The 16,658-nt window shown below is 45.8% G+C and overlaps 1 protein-coding gene across 4 annotated transcripts in view; it reads right to left on the reverse strand.

Moving 5' to 3' along the window:
- Positions 1–16,658, reverse strand: part of UBAC2 (UBA domain containing 2) — a 419,334-nt gene that overhangs the window by 20,933 nt on the left and 381,743 nt on the right. For all 4 annotated transcript variants that reach the window (XM_063953257.1, XM_063953254.1, XM_063953256.1 and 1 more), the window contains one exon: positions 2,454–2,558. In XM_063953257.1, the coding sequence (XP_063809327.1) occupies positions 2,454–2,558 (105 nt within the window). The remainder of the gene's footprint in view (positions 1–2,453; positions 2,559–16,658) is intronic.

Consider the following 16,658-nt stretch of genomic DNA (forward strand, 5'->3'; position numbering starts at 1 on the left):
AACATACTGTACACTCAGTTTCCTCTTTATTACATGTACCTTTATAGTACTGGTAGCAATGCTGGATTAAAGACTGTGGAGGGCCCCTATGCAGCAGAAATCTTGGTTCCCCATCGCAAATGATCTCCTAATAGGGTTTAATTTTATCAACCAACAGTCTACGATCAGGAAACTGTAATGTGAATCTGATGTCTATGGCTTATGTACTTTAAGTTGTTAATGGAGTATTTTCTCTATAGAGTCTTTAATGTAAAGTTTTAGTTTCTTTGACTCGATTCATTTTTTTATATCGTTTGGAAACAATTTAAGAAATCTTGATTGTAATTTTCTTTCAAGATCAAATCAATATTATTTTGATCCCCGGTGTATACTCTGTTTATTTGGTAATCCTGCACTGACTAGTCAGAGCCGGCCCTAACCAATATGATGCCCTAGGCAAGAATTTGGCTGGTGCCCTCTAGCACTGCCGCTAGTTCTGCAAGAGATGTCTGGCATGAGTCAGCTGGCAGCTCTACTAACTTCGGGCGCATTTTGTTTATGAAAATGCATCTTATTTGCATTACTATATGGCTAGAATGCACAAGCAGCTTCTACTGATTAAAATTATATGTGGCATGCCTATATTCTGTGTGCGACTACGGCTGTATCTGATTCTGCATATACGAAATGCTACATTACAGTTATTTCCAGGAATACACGCAATGTAGCATTTCGAATGCAGATACAGCCACAGTCACACACAAAATATAGGCATGCCGCATATCATTTTAATCAGCAGAAGCTGCTGGTGCCCCTAAGCATACCAAATGCCCTAGGCATTTGCCTAGTTTGCCTATGCCTAAGGCCGGCTCTGTGACTAGTAGATAGGGGTGGATCATGTTGTGCCACCGCTAAGCAGGTGCCTAGTGGGACATCCAGCACAACTGGTAGGAAATTATTTTTGCATGTAAAATATCTAACGTAATTTTTCATCCAAACCTTAAATTTTTTTACTGGGTTTATCATAAATGTTTCTTAAATATGTGGTTATTTCCTAGCAGCTGTTTGAGTAAAAATATATTTCCGCTACACATCACAAGATATACATCACAAGATACACAAGCAATGGATCTGTTAGACCGCTCAAAAATATATTGTACAGGCTATGCTGTCGATCTGAAACCCTTTGGTTCCATTAAATTAAAAATAGCTTGACCTAAGAACAAAGTTCATACTTAGAATGAGTAATTAGTTGTAGCTATTTTCTAATTAGAGTTTCACCAGTTAGTCCGTTTTCGTGTATTTTTGGTGGCATTAATGTATGTAAGGCTTCAGTTAACTATACACAAAATGACACAAACATTTTTAAATATCCATTCAAAATATATAAAAACATGACGGAACTCTATAATTATGTTTTCAACTCTACAACTAAAGCTTTTAAAGGGTAATTTTTAAATTTACGCTATAAGTCTTCATCCACACAGCTTTTTGGCATGTTTGACACTCTGAAACACACAATCAGTCTTCTATTTGATTTAAATCTAAAAAAAAACTTACTGAAACAGTGTGAACATTTCTTTTTTCAATACACATGTCACATTATTATTCAAGTGTTCAAGTAGGTAACTCCAACATACAATAAGCCGCTAGATCTCTATATCAGGGCCTGGGGATGGTGGGTACACCTTCTTAAGGGTTACATTTATGATTTATTGACCCTTGTTCCATATGTAGACAAAGGATGAGGGAAGAGATAACTGAAAATGCAGGCAGTGTGTCTGCACCAGAGTATTAGGGGTGACCGAGTCCATTTGCTGACCACAAACATTTCTTTTGACAGGGGATGTAAGTGGTGGTAGTTGCCACAGTGGCTCTTGGGACGGAATTCAAATGTTTTGTACTCCGGCAGCCTCTAGATGGCGCCCAACAGAGCTAATCAATTGTAACACCGTATGGACATGATGGTTGCGGGCGTCTGCATTTCAGCTCGCACCCCCCGATCAGTGAAGAAAAAAAAAAAAAAAAAGATTGAATTGCGCCCCACGATCTCCCATCACTTTAAACGGGTGATCGGGCGCACATAATATTTGAATACCTCCCTTTAATACCGCAATTTAAGTTTGTGCTCTACTGGCTTCAACTTCGTTTATTCTCAGTGGCCACTTAGAAGCCAGCAATACATAATTATATGACATGGCCATAAAATGCAATTGGCATATTGCCGACCAATTTTCTACTTATGGGCTTATTAGTGTACATTCCTGCTTACATGCCTGTTGGTTGAAATTCACCACTGATTGGTGTATTGCTATATAATACTATAGCAAAATACATAATGCTACTACTATACAAAATATTGGATAGTTTATATCGCTTCTGGGGCATCTGTTTCTTATTTATTTTTAAATGTATGGTGAAATAACAAATTAAATGAAGCCTATGTGCTTTAGCTAACATGTCACACGTCCTACCTGATCTTCAGGGGCGGGAGGAGGTGGAGCTTGTGGTTCTGCATGGTTAACAGCTCGTTGCTCTCGCAAGGGATGAAAAAGGCGATTCCAAGCAAACATTCCACCCTACATATAAACAAACACAACAAACTTAGATATATCCTAAAATTGCTGCCCCAATAGCTCCTTATGATTAATACTGTATCAGTTCTTAAGCTATAAGACACAGCATACTTACTATAATGAGTCAAAGTTAAGTAAACAGTAGGTAAGTTGAAATTCAATGTACACTTCAGGAATTACTATTAGCCAGAGCGATGACTAAATAATACATTACTTATTTGCCCAACATGAACATTTGACAGTGCCACTCTGCATGTTGAGAAAAAACTAAATATAAATAAATGATATAATATATAAATACATACATACATACATACTTACGGGCAGAAATACACTGACCCCTGAGCATCACACCTATATGTGCTTCCTGAATATCTAATTTTGATACTATGGACATTTAGTATGGAGTTGGTTCTCCCTTTCCTGCTGTAACAGCATCCACTCTTGTGGGATAGTTTCAATTAGGTTTTGGAACATAGCTGCAGGGATTTGCATACAGTCAGCCATAATAGTATTAAGGGGGGTACACACCTAGAGATGTGTGCTGAGCGATCTATCACAGACCGCTCAGCACACATCTCTCCCCCGGCTCACCACTCAGCGCGATGTGTGCTGAGCGAGGGGGGGGGGGGGGGGGCCTCACTGCACACAGCACTGAAGTGAGCGACATGCTAGATTGAGCCTACATGCAGGCTCAATCTAGCACCGGCGCTGGGGGCATACACACGACAGATCTGTGCTTCATTTCAAAGCAATCTAGTCAGATTGCTTAGATTTTAAGCATGGATCTCTCCGTGTTTACCCCCCTTTAGGCCCAGATTTATCAAACCTTGGAGAGTGATAAGTGGCACGGTAATAAAGTGCCAACCAATCAGCTCCTGTCATTTTTCAAACACAGCCTGTAACATGGAAGTTAGGAGCTGGTTGGTTGGTACTTTATCACCGTGCAATTTATCACTCTCCAAGGCTTGATAAATCTGGTTGTTAATAAGGATGGACACTGATGTTGGGCAATTAAGCCGACTCACAGTCCCAAAGGTATTCAGAAGGGTTGAGGTCAAGGCCCAGTGCAGGCCAGTCAAGTTTTTCTACACCAAACTATTATTTTTTTTATGGACCTCACACTTTGTACGAGGTTGTTTTCTCAATGGAAAAGGAAAGGACCATTTCACAAACTGATACTACACAACTCTCTCAAATGTCATTGTAGATTTACCTTCACTGGAACTATGGAGCCCAGGTCAAAGCATAAAAAGTGCAGAAGGTCATTATTCCTCCAGCAAACTGTACATTTGGCAGTATGCACTCACATGAAGGCAAACCCAATTGTCCATCAGACCAATGGCGGCATGCTTTACATCACACCAGCAGATATTTACCTCTAGTGTGCGGCTGCTCAGCCATACAATTCCAGATGAAAAGTTCTAGTGCTGACAATGCTTCCAGAAGCAGTTTGGAACTTGGTATTGAGTGTTGCAGGTGATGTTAGATGATTTTTACGTGTTAAGGTCCCGGTATTCTGACTTGCAGTTATATATTATTCTGGTGGTATTTCTTGGGTCTCATTGTCGCTATTATATACACTTATATATAAATGTAACTGCCCATCATTTTATTTACAATGCTGATTATTTATGCATCATGTGAACTGACACTGCATGCAGCCATCTGGGGATCACTAACGACAATTACTATATTGATGGTCTGCAATCACCATGGACAACACTCAAAATGAACAACAACAAAAAGTTATTTTTCAAATAAGGCACTCACCGTTATATGTAACACCAAAAGACATATATATTACCATATGTCATGTAGTCCATTCGATTAAGCCCAAGTCAATGTTTTGGTGCAGCTATTGCACCTTTTTCAAGACACACTTATCGACTGGCCACTAGATATGTCGGTCCCTGGCATGCAGCTGGGTGGGCTTTTAAATTTGTTTGCCCAGCTATGACGCTGCCCCCACAGCAAGTGTACTGCTGACTGCCCGTACACACAGCACAATGCGCTGATGTATCTGAATATATATTTTCCATCGGCCGTACTGCAGGGCCGACGCTATATGTCTGGGACTGACATCGTTCACAGACATATTACCAGTATACACCCACCGGCGTGTCCACGATATATTTGCTGTTCAATTGCAGTGGCCGATATATCGACCAGTGTATACACAGCATAAGGGTTGACTTATTCCCCATTTGCTGTAAATAGAGCCCAATATTAAAGTGAAAATCACAATATAAAACATCTTAGCAATTTCCTTTTTTTCTGTTACCATGTATTGAAAATGCCAGTACTTTCAGTGCAAATTGGTCCCTTTTCATATTTACGGAACATGTAATCGTTGCCTCTAACAACGGTTCTCAAGCAGTATAGTAGCTACAGTGGAATTTACAAAGAGAAATGAACAAAAGACATGTTAATGAGATATACTGTATACATTCTATTTAGCATGTGGATTTTATACACATACTGTATTTTCAAATGCAGACAACAACTTATGCATATAATGTACACTGAAAACCAAAGGCTCAGGTGGCATTTTTACAAAGTGCTAAAAACACTAAACAATATCAACACTCTGAAAGATGTTTAAAAAGATTATTGTACGCATGCCTAATCTATAGTAAAACATCAATGCGCTCAATAACATGGAAGCAGCACAGGTTACAGCTTTATAAGACGGTGAAGTTTATTTCCTGTGCTCCAGGACTTCCACTCAAGCAACAAAAAGATAGATTATAAGATAAAACAATGCACATACTGAGTTTACTGTAACTCACATATCTACAATGTCAACAGGATATTCATATGAAAACAGGATATTTTTACTTACAATATGTTCAATTCTTTGCTATGAATCGATTAGGGGATACTGTGCCACTGGGCAAAGAGCTTCTATTAAGACTCCGGCACTTGACATTAATGTCCCCGCTAGGCACTTTCAACAGAGCGCCATGCACAGCATGCTGGGAATTGCACTTTGCTTGTTCTGTAAATCGTGTGAATTGTACCCCAGGTTCTCCGGAGGTGACAGACACACACTGAGACCACGACAGAGCAACAAGAGATGGCAGAGCAAGGGGCCGCAAGTCAGCCCAAGGGAGGGAAGAGGGTGGACTTGGTCTCCTACTATGTGCTGTTAGCAGTTCCACTCAAGCTGGAAACACCACGGTCCTTCTGCACCCATGCAAAGAAAGAGCTACATTCCACAAAATGGTAAATATAGGTTCCATGTAGGCTAGAAATTTACACCAAAAAGAAAAGGAATATGTTGCTAAAATAGAGTAGAAAGCCACTTGTACACTTCCAACATTGTCATGCGGCTTCGTGTGCCGCCTTGATGATTTATGTACGCCACTGTGGTGGCATGTCCGACTGTACTTGAACAGGCCCGTTCTGTACCAGAGGCAGGGCAAGTTTCAGAGCATTGAACACTGCCCGCAACTCCAGAATATTTATCGAGAGGAGAGATTCCTCCCTGATCCACCGACCCTGAAGAGAGTGTTGCTCCAACACCGCGCCCCAACCCCACAGACTGGCATCTGTCATTAGAAGGGCCCAGTTGGAGATCCAAAAGGGACGACCCCTGCTCAATTGTTGGTCCACCAGCTCAGTGACAAACGAACCTCCGGAGTCAAGGAGATCATGTGAGATCTGATCCGGTGAGGCAGGCCGTCCCACCTGGCAAGAATTAGCTTCTGCAGAGGGCGGGTGTGTAATTGAGCCTACCATGTTGAAAGCCGACACCATGAGGCCTAGTACATGCATCGCAGACTGTATCGACACTCGTGGGCGACAGAGGAAGCATCTTATCCTGTCTTGAAGCTTCAAGACCTTCTCTGGAGACAAGAACAAACGTTGGTTGTGTGTGTCCAGTAATGCCCCCAGGCGCACCATGCTCTGAGCTGGGACCAGTGAGGATTTTTTCCAGTTGATGAGCCACCTGTGTGCTTGTAGGAATTGGACCGTCAGTTCCAGATGACGTGTGAGAACCTCTGGGGAGTTCGCCAGGATCAGCAAGTCTTCCAGAGACGGCAGGATCCTGATACCTTGCCGACGGAGAATGGCCATCATGACTGCCATGACCTTTGTGAAGATCCGAGGAGCTGGAGTCAGTCCAAAGGGCAAAGCTTGGAAATAATAATGTAGGTTGCCAATAGCAAACCGCAGATACTGCTGATGCTATACAGCAATAGGTATATATATATATGTCACGATCCGGGTATCTGGACGCCATTACTTACCCTTCAGATGCCTCCTAAGGCTGGCTCAGCGTTCCAGGACCGGATCCCGCTGTTCCTGAGTTTCCACATGCAGAATGTCAGAGTGGTGATTTCATCAGCCGCGGCCTCCGCTGTGCCCGCGTGGTTAAATGTGCGCTTGTCAGTCTGGCGTCTCCTGTCTCCTGTGGCCGGCGTCGCCATTACTGTTTCAATTCTCACATGGATTACAAACCAAACTTCCCTCCAAGTGTCTGCATGGGCGCAGCCATCTTGGATTTTGTCATCTGATCATTTCCACCAATCTGCTGTCTGTATTGTTGATTTGCATAATTGCCTAGCCAACCCCTTCCTTGCTGCAGGTATAAGTAAGCTGTGCCTGAGCAAGGAAGGCGTCAGTGCTTTGGTTGTCTAACCTAGTTCCAGTTTGTCTCTCTCCTGTGGTTGTCTTCCAGGTTCCAGCTCCTGTCTCCAGACTTCTGCTATAGAGACCCGCACCAGCATTCCATCTGCGGTGTAGCCTGACTCTCCGATCCATTCTGGACTCACCTGTTTCCAGTTACAACAATCACCTGCTTCCAGCCCAGCTTCCAGCAGTGTACAGCTTCTCTTAAAGGGCCGGTGTCCTTTCTGCAGTTTACCACTCTCCACCGGTATTATTATTTCACCGCTCTCAAACTCCAAACTTCATTATCAATCACCTGCTTCCAGCCCAGCTTCCAGCAGTGTACAGCTTCTCTTAAAGGGCCGGTGTCCTTTCTGCAGTTTACCACTCTCCACCGGTATTATTATTTCACCGCTCTCAAACTCCAAACTTCATTATTATTTCATCGCTCTCAAGTTCGTTTATTATTTAACTGGTTCCAGCCAGTATCCACTCCGTACCAACAACAGTCTGGTTCCAGCCAGTATCCACAGCAGCCGTTTTATCTTCAGCAGCCCAGCCATTTCCTGGAACACCAGCTGGTACGATCCTGGGTTCTCTCCATTGCTACAGTCAGGCCTGGTAAGGACTTTCCAACTAGAAGATTATAAGAACTGTCTCACATTACCAGTGCCTGTGGCCCTTGCCACCCTGTAGTACCCAGGAATTGTATTTATCCTCTGTTGACTTTTATGTTTCCTTTACTGCTGCTGTGTTACGGAGTTTGTCATAATAAACATCATTGACTTTTATCCTGGTTGTCGTGGTCACGCCTTCGGGCAGTTATTCTACATGTTACTTACATGTCTAGGGGTCTGATACAACCTCCCAGGTTCCGTTACATCTCAGCCCCTACAACTGAGGCTGCCTCCCGTCAGCTCAGGCCCTCAGTTGTGACAGTAAGCACTGACCTAATGAATCCAGCCGGAGACCAGGATCAAGCGACCAGGCCGATGCAAGAACTGGCAGCCCGACTTGAACATCAGGAGGCTGCACAGGGCCACATCATCCGCTGTCTCCAGGATCTCTCTACACGGCTGGATGGGATTCGAACGACCCTCCGTGGACCTGGCACGTCCGGTGCGTCCACTACAGTGACACCAGCTGTAACCCCACCCACCTTACCTATTTCCAGTCCACATCTTCATCTTCCAACGCCAGCAAAATTTGATGGATCTCCAAGGTTCTACAGGGGATTTCTCAATCAATGTGAAATCCACTTTGAGCTTCTACCTGGCAATTTCTTCAGTGACCGTACCAAAATTGCCTATATCATCTCCCTTCTCAGTGGCTCAGCCCTTGACTGGGCATCACCTTTATGGGAGAAGTCTGATCCCCTGCTATCCTCCTATACTGACTTTGTAGCTACATTCAGGCGCATCTTCGACGAGCCAGGCCGGATAACATCTGCTTCATCTGAGATTCTCCGTTTACGTCAGGGAACACGTACTGTGGGACAGTATCTTATACAGTTTAAAATCCTGGCATCCGAACTGGCATGGAACGACGAGGCCCTGTATGCTGCATTCTGGCATGGCTTATCAGAACGCATCAAGGATGAGTTAGCTACCAGAGACTTGCCCTCTAAGTTGGATGAGCTAATTTCTCTTTGCACGAAGGTTGATCTACGTTTCAGAGAGAGAGCAACCGAGCGAGGAAGATCATCTACTCCTAAATCTTCTGCTCCTCCTCCTCGTCAACCATCTCCATCCAAGGATGAGCCTATGCAAATTAGTCGTTCCCGTCTATCTCCCGCTGAGCGCCGAAGACGTCTCCCTGAGTCTCTCTGTCTCTACTGTGCAGCTCCGTCACACACTATCAATGCCTGTCCCAAACGTCCGGGAAACTCCAGATCCTAGCTCGCCAAGGAGAGGGCCGGCTAGGAGTAATGATCTCCTCTCCATCTCCTCATGACTGTAACCTCCCAGTGTCGCTCCAAATTGCTCAACGTTACAGGAACGTCATTGCCCTCCTTGATTCCGGAGCAGCTGGGAATTTCATAACCGAAGCTTATGTTAAACGGTGGTCCCTACCCACTGAGAGACTGTCCTCGTCCATCTCTTTGACTGCCGTGGATGGCAGCAAGATTTTTGACGCAGTCATTTCCTTAAGGACTCTTCCAGTTCGTCTGAGAGTTCTTCATTCTGAGTATATTTCTTTTTTAGTGATTCCAAGAGCCACACATCCAGTGGTTTTAGGCCTTCCATGGCTCCGTCTCCACAACCCATCAATTGACTGGACGACTACGCAAATACTGGCATGGGGTCCCTCCTGTGCTGAGACTTGTTTAGCCAAAGTTCTTCCTGTTTGTTCTTCCTTCCCCAGGTCATCTGATGTTCCGTCTCCTCCATATCAAGACTTCACGGACGTGTTCAGTAAAGCCTCTGCTGATATCCTTCCTCCTCATAGAGAATGGGACTGCCCAATCAACCTTATTCCAGGGAAGGTTCCACCGCGAGGTCGAACTTATCCGTTGTCTCTGCCTGAGACACACTCCATGGAAGAGTACATCAAAGAGAACCTGGCGAAGGGTTTCATCCGACCATCTTCTTCTCCAGCCGGCGCAGGCTTCTTCTTCGTTAAGAAGAAAGACGGTGGTCTGCGTCCGTGCATCGACTACAGAGGTCTGAACGACATTACCGTCAAGAACCGATACCCTTTACCCCTGATTACCGAGCTCTTTGATAGAGTTAGTGGTGCAACTATTTTCACAAAGCTGGACTTGAGGGGTGCCTACAATCTCATCCGAATCCGTGAGGGTGACGAGTGGAAGACCGCCTTTAACACCCGTGACGGACATTATGAGTACCTCGTCATGCCCTTCGGATTGAGCAACGCTCCAGCAGTCTTCCAGCACTTCGTGAATGAGATTTTCAGGGACATCTTGTACCGCCATGTCGTGGTTTATCTAGACGACATCCTCATCTTTGCTAATAATCTCGAAGATCATCGTTTCTGGGTAAAAGAGGTTCTTTCCCGTCTCCGTGTCAATCACCTCTATTGTAAATTGGAGAAGTGTGTGTTTGAAGTTAAAACCATTCCGTTTCTAGGTTACATTGTGTCCGGTTCCGGACTAGAGATGGATCCTGAGAAACTCCAAGCAATCCAGAATTGGCCTATACCCTTAAGCCTCAAAGGGGTCCAGAGGTTCTTAGGGTTCGCCAATTATTATAGAAAATTTATACGAGACTTTTCCACCATTGTGGCGCCTATCACTGCATTAACCAAGAAAGGTGCTAATCCGTCCAAGTGGTCCGAGGAAGCTACACAGGCCTTTCACCTTCTGAAGCAACGGTTCATCTCTGCACCAGTTCTGAAACAGCCCGACACCGACTCTCCTTTTATCTTAGAGGTAGATGCCTCCTCCGTTGGAGTAGGAGCAGTGTTATCCCAGAGGGCCAAAGATGGACATCTACATCCTTGCAGTTTCTTCTCCCGGAAGTTCTCCCCAGCTGAGCGCAACTATGCCATTGGCGATCAGGAGTTGCTAGCCATCAAGCTCGCTCTGGAGGAGTGGAGATACCTGTTGGAGGGAGCTTCCCACTCAATCACCATACTTACCGACCACAAAAATCTTTTATATCTCAAAGGCGCACAATGTCTGAATCCTCGTCAGGCCAGATGGGCACTTTTCTTCTCTAGGTTTGACTTTAAACTCCAGTTCTGTCCGGGTTCTCAGAATCGTAAGGCCGATGCCCTTTCCCGCTCATGGGAGCAAGAAAATGAGTCCGAGTCTGCAGACAAGCATCCTATTATTAATCCGTTGGCATTCTCCACGGTAGGGATGGACTCTACGCCTCCACCAGGGAAAAGTTTTGTTAAGCCAGTTCTAAGGAAGAAGCTCATGCATTGGGCCCATGCTTCCCGTTTTGCTGGACATACAGGCATTCAAAAAACCCTTGAATTTATTTCTAGGTCCTACTGGTGGCCAACTCTGAAGAAGGACGTTATGGAATTTATTGCCTCCTGCCCAAAATGTGCCCAACACAAAGTCTCCCGCCAGTCGCCTGCGGGGCAACTGGTTCCATTATCTGTTCCCCGTCGACCTTGGACCCATTTGTCGATGGACTTTGTTTCCGATCTACCTATCTGCAACAAGTTTAATACCATCTGGGTGGTAGTTGACCGGTTCACCAAGATGGCACATTTCATCCCTCTCACCGGTCTTCCGTCAGCTTCCAAGTTGGCTCAAGTGTTTATACAAGAGATCTTCCGACTTCACGGTCTTCCTGAAGAGATCATCTCGGATCGTGGAGTACAATTTGTAGCCAAATTTTGGCGAAGTTTGTGTCAAGCCCTCCAAGTCAAGTTAAAGTTTTCCACGGCTTACCATCCTCAGACCAATGGTCAAACCGAGAGGGTGAATCAGGACTTGGAGGCCTTCCTCCGTATATATGTGTCTTCCTCTCAAGATGACTGGGTTCAACTCCTTCCTTGGGCCGAGTTCAGCCACAACAATCAATACCATTCCTCATCTTCTTCTACACCATTCTTCATTAATTATGGATTCCACCCTAAAGTCCCAGAATTCCAACCGCTTCCCGCAACTTCTGTTCCAGCAGTGGATGTCACCTTGCGTCAGTTTTCAAATAACTGGAGGAACGTCCGCGCAGCCCTGCTTAAAGCCTCATTCAGGTATAAGAAGTTTGCCGATAGGAAGCGTAGAGCGGTTCCTGCTCTCAAGGTGGGTGATCGTGTGTGGCTGTCCACGAAGAATTTGAGGTTGAGAGTTCCCAGCATGAAATTTGCACCTCGCTACATCGGACCCTTCAAGATTGAACAAGTCATCAATCCTGTTGCCTACAGGTTACAGTTACCATCCTTCTTGAAAATACCCAGGACATTTCATGTTTCTTTGTTGAAACCGCTGATCCTGAATCGGTTTCATTCCGCACTTCCTCCAGCTCCCAAAGTTCAGACTCAACGGGGAGTCGAGTACGAGGTGGCCAAGATTTTGGACTCACGTTTCCGTTACGGTCAGTTACAATACCTCATTGACTGGAAGGGCTATGGTCCTGAAGAACGCTCTTGGACCAATGCCTCAGACGTCCATGCTCCTGCCTTGGTCCGAAATTTCCACGCAAAGTTTCCTTTAAAGCCTAAGAAGTGTCCTGGGGCCACTCCTAAAGGGGGGGGTGCTGTCACGATCCGGGTATCTGGACGCCATTACTTACCCTTCAGATGCCTCCTAAGGCTGGCTCAGCGTTCCAGGACCGGATCCCGCTGTTCCTGAGTTTCCACATGCAGAATGTCAGAGTGGTGATTTCATCAGCCGCGGCCTCCGCTGTGCCCGCGTGGTTAAATGTGCGCTTGTCAGTCTGGCGTCTCCTGTCTCCTGTGGCCGGCGTCGCCATTACTGTTTCAATTCTCACATGGATTACAAACCAAACTTCCCTCCAAGTGTCTGCATGGGCGCAGCCATCTTGGATTTTGTCATCTGATCATTTCCACCAATCTGCTGTCTGTATTGTTGATTTGCATAATTGCCTAGCCAACCCCTTCCTTGCTGCAGGTATAAGTAAGCTGTGCCTGAGCAAGGAAGGCGTCAGTGCTTTGGTTGTCTAACCTAGTTCCAGTTTGTCTCTCTCCTGTGGTTGTCTTCCAGGTTCCAGCTCCTGTCTCCAGACTTCTGCTATAGAGACCCGCACCAGCATTCCATCTGCGGTGTAGCCTGACTCTCCGATCCATTCTGGACTCACCTGTTTCCAGTTACAACAATCACTTGCTTCCAGCCCAGCTTCCAGCAGTGTACAGCTTCTCTTAAAGGGCCGGTGTCCTTTCTGCAGTTTACCACTCTCCACCGGTATTATTATTTCACCGCTCTCAAACTCCAAACTTCATTATCAATCACCTGCTTCCAGCCCAGCTTCCAGCAGTGTACAGCTTCTCTTAAAGGGCCGGTGTCCTTTCTGCAGTTTACCACTCTCCACCGGTATTATTATTTCACCGCTCTCAAACTCCAAACTTCATTATTATTTCATCGCTCTCAAGTTCGTTTATTATTTAACTGGTTCCAGCCAGTATCCACTCCGTACCAACAACAGTCTGGTTCCAGCCAGTATCCACAGCAGCCGTTTTATCTTCAGCAGCCCAGCCTTTTCCTGGAACACCAGCTGGTACGATCCTGGGTTCTCTCCATTGCTACAGTCAGGCCTGGTAAGGACTTTCCAACTAGAAGATTATAAGAACTGTCTCACACTACCAGTGCCTGTGGCCCTTGCCACCCTGTAGTACCCAGGAATTGTATTTATCCTCTGTTGACTTTTATGTTTCCTTTACTGCTGCTGTGTTACGGAGTTTGTCATAATAAACATCATTGACTTTTATCCTGGTTGTCGTGGTCACGCCTTCGGGCAGTTATTCTACATGTTACTTACATGTCTAGGGGTCTGATACAACCTCCCAGGTTCCGTTACATCTCAGCCCCTACAACTGAGGCTGCCTCCCGTCAGCTCAGGCCCTCAGTTGTGACAATATATATATAGGTAAGCAGCCTGTATGTCCAGGGATACCATATAATCCTTGGGCTCCAAAGCCAGAACAATAGAGCGAAGAGTTTCCATACGGAATTTGGATACCTTCACAAATTTGTTCAAAGATTTGAGGTTGAGAATGGGCCGGGAGGATCCATTTGACTTCGGGACTAGGAACAGCGTTGAATAGTACCCCCTGCCCCTATGAGACAGAGGCACCGGCACTATCACTCCCGTGCACAAAAGTGATTGTACCACCAAACGTAGAGTCTTTGCCTATAATGGATCCGAAGAGATATCCGTCGAGCAAAACCTGTGAGGGGGTACGTGTCTTGTAAGAGATGGTGTATCCGTGAGTGACGACTTCCTCGCCCAGGCGCCCGAAGTGGTCTGTAACCATACCTGGGTGAACCGCAGAAGTCGGCCTCCCACCCTGGGATCCCCCAGGGGGAGGCCCGCCCCATCATGCAGCAGGCTTGACTGGTTTGGAAGCAGGCTGATGGGCAGCCCAAGAACGTTTAGGCTTGGGCTTAGAGGTTTTGGAAGTTATCCATGAACATGTTTTTCTCTAGGTTTTGGAAGTGCAAGCCTGTTTCGGGTACGCCTGACCCTTTGCTTTACTTGAAGGTCGAGAGGAATAAAAGGAGGTACTTTTAGCCATTGGAGCCGAAGGATTAGTACTTGGTAGACACGCAGTGTTAGCAGACGCTAAATCAGCAACAATCTTGTTCAAATTTTTCCCGAATATGATGTCTCCCTTAAAAGGGATCACCTCCAAGGTCTTTTTAGAGTCCAGGTCTACCGACCAGGACCGCTACCACAGAATCCGGCGAGCCAGAATGGACGTAGTAGACGCTTTGGCCGCCAGAACACCGGCATCAGAGGCCGCTTCCTGAATGTACTGAGTGGCTGTGGTAATATATGAAAGACACTGTCTGGCATTATCAGAAAAATTCAGAGGTAACTCTGCCTCAACAGCTTGAACCCATGCTTCAATACCTTTTGCAGCCCAAGAAGCTGCTATAGTGGGACTATGTACAGCACCCGCAAGAGTGTAAATAGACTTCAAGCAACCCTCCACGTGCTTATCTGTCGGTTCCTTCAGAGAGGTGACGGTAGTGACAGGCAGAGTAGAAGACACCACAATACGAGCTACATGTGAGTCCACTGGTGGTGGTGTTTCCCAATTATTACATAACTCTGCAGAGAGAGGATAGCGAGCTAGCATCTTTTTAGACAGGGAGAATTTCTTCCCTGGAGACTCCCAGGATTCCTGACGTATGTCAACTAAATGGTCAGAATGTGGCAAAACTAAATTTAGTAACCTTCTGATGTTTGAATTTATCAGGTTTCTTAGACGTATCTGGAGGGTCAGTTTCATCCTCAATCTGAAGAATCAGTGTGATAGCCTCCAATAGGTCAGGAACATCAACCTGCGTTGTGGATTCCTCATCAGAAGCATCTGCATCAGTGTCTGGGTCAGTATATACCCCATCGTCATCGGATGAAGTATCCGAAATATGAGTGGATTGTGAGGAATAAATGTCCCGACACAAACACCAGGCCCATCTAGGAGTGGCACTGCAGTGTCAGACAGGATGGCACTTCAAAAAAATAGTCCCCAAACAGCACATGATGCAAAGAAAAAAAGAGGCGCAATGAGGTAGCTGTGTGACTAAGCTAAGCGACCCAAGTGGCCGACACAAACACCTGGCCCATCTAGGAGTGGCACTGCAGTGTCAGACAGGATGGCACTTCAAAAAAATAGTCCCCAAACAGCACATGATGCAAAGAAAAAAAGAGGTGCACCAAGGTCGCTGGATGGCTAAGCTAAGCGACACAAGTGGCCGACACAAACACCTGGCCCATCTAGGAGTGGCACTGCAGTGTCAGACAGGATGGCACTTCAAAAAAATAGTCCCCAAACAGCACATGATGCAAAGAAAAATGAAAGAAAAAAGAGGTGTAAGATGGAATTGTCCTTAGGCCCTCCCACCCACCCTTATGTTGTATAAACAGGACATGCACACTTTAACAAACCCATCATTTCAGCGACAGGGTCTGCCACACGACTGTGACTGAAATGACTGGTTGGTTTGGGCCCCCACCAAAAAAGAAGCAATCAATCTCTCCTTGCACAAACTGGCTTTACAGAGGCAAGATGTCCACCTCCTCCTCATCGTCCGATTCCTCACCCCTTTCACTGTGTACATCCCCCTCCTCACAGATTATTAATTCGTCCCCACTGGAATCCACCATCTCAGGTCCCTGTGTACTTTCTGGAGGCAATTGCTGCTGGTGAATGTCTCCACGGAGGAATTGATTATAATTCATTTTGATGAACATCATCTTCTCCACATTTTCTGGCAGTAACCTCGTACGCCGATTGCTGACAAGGTGAGCGGCTGCACTAAACACTCTTTCGAAGTACACACTGGAGGGTGGGCAACTTAGGTAAAATAAAGCCAGTTTCTGCAAGGGCCTCCAAATTGCCTCTTTTTCCTGCCAGTATACGTACGGACTGTCTGACGTGCCTACTTGGATGCGGTCACTCATATAATCCTCCACCATTCTTTCAATGGTGAGAGAATCATATGCAGTGACAGTAGACGACATGTCAGTAATCGTTGGCAGGTCCTTCAGTCCGGACCAGATGTCAGCACTCATTCCAGACTGCCCTGCATCACCGCCAGCGGGTGGGCTCGGAATTCTTAGCCTTTTCCTCGCACCCCCAGTTGCGGGAGAATGTGAAGGAGGAGCTGTTGACGGGTCACGTTCCGCTTGACTTGACAATTTTCTCACCAGCAGGTCTTTGAACCTCTGCAGACTTGTGTCTGCCGGAAAGAGAGATCCAATGTAGGTTTTAAATCTAGGATCGAGCACGGTGGCCAAAATGTAATGCTCTAATTTCAACAGATTGACCACCCATGAATCCTGGTTAAGCGAATTAAGGGCTCCATCCACAAGTCCCACA

The sequence above is a fragment of the Pseudophryne corroboree genome, chromosome 2 (genome assembly GCF_028390025.1).
Source record: "Pseudophryne corroboree isolate aPseCor3 chromosome 2, aPseCor3.hap2, whole genome shotgun sequence".
NCBI lineage: Eukaryota > Metazoa > Chordata > Amphibia > Anura > Myobatrachidae > Pseudophryne > Pseudophryne corroboree.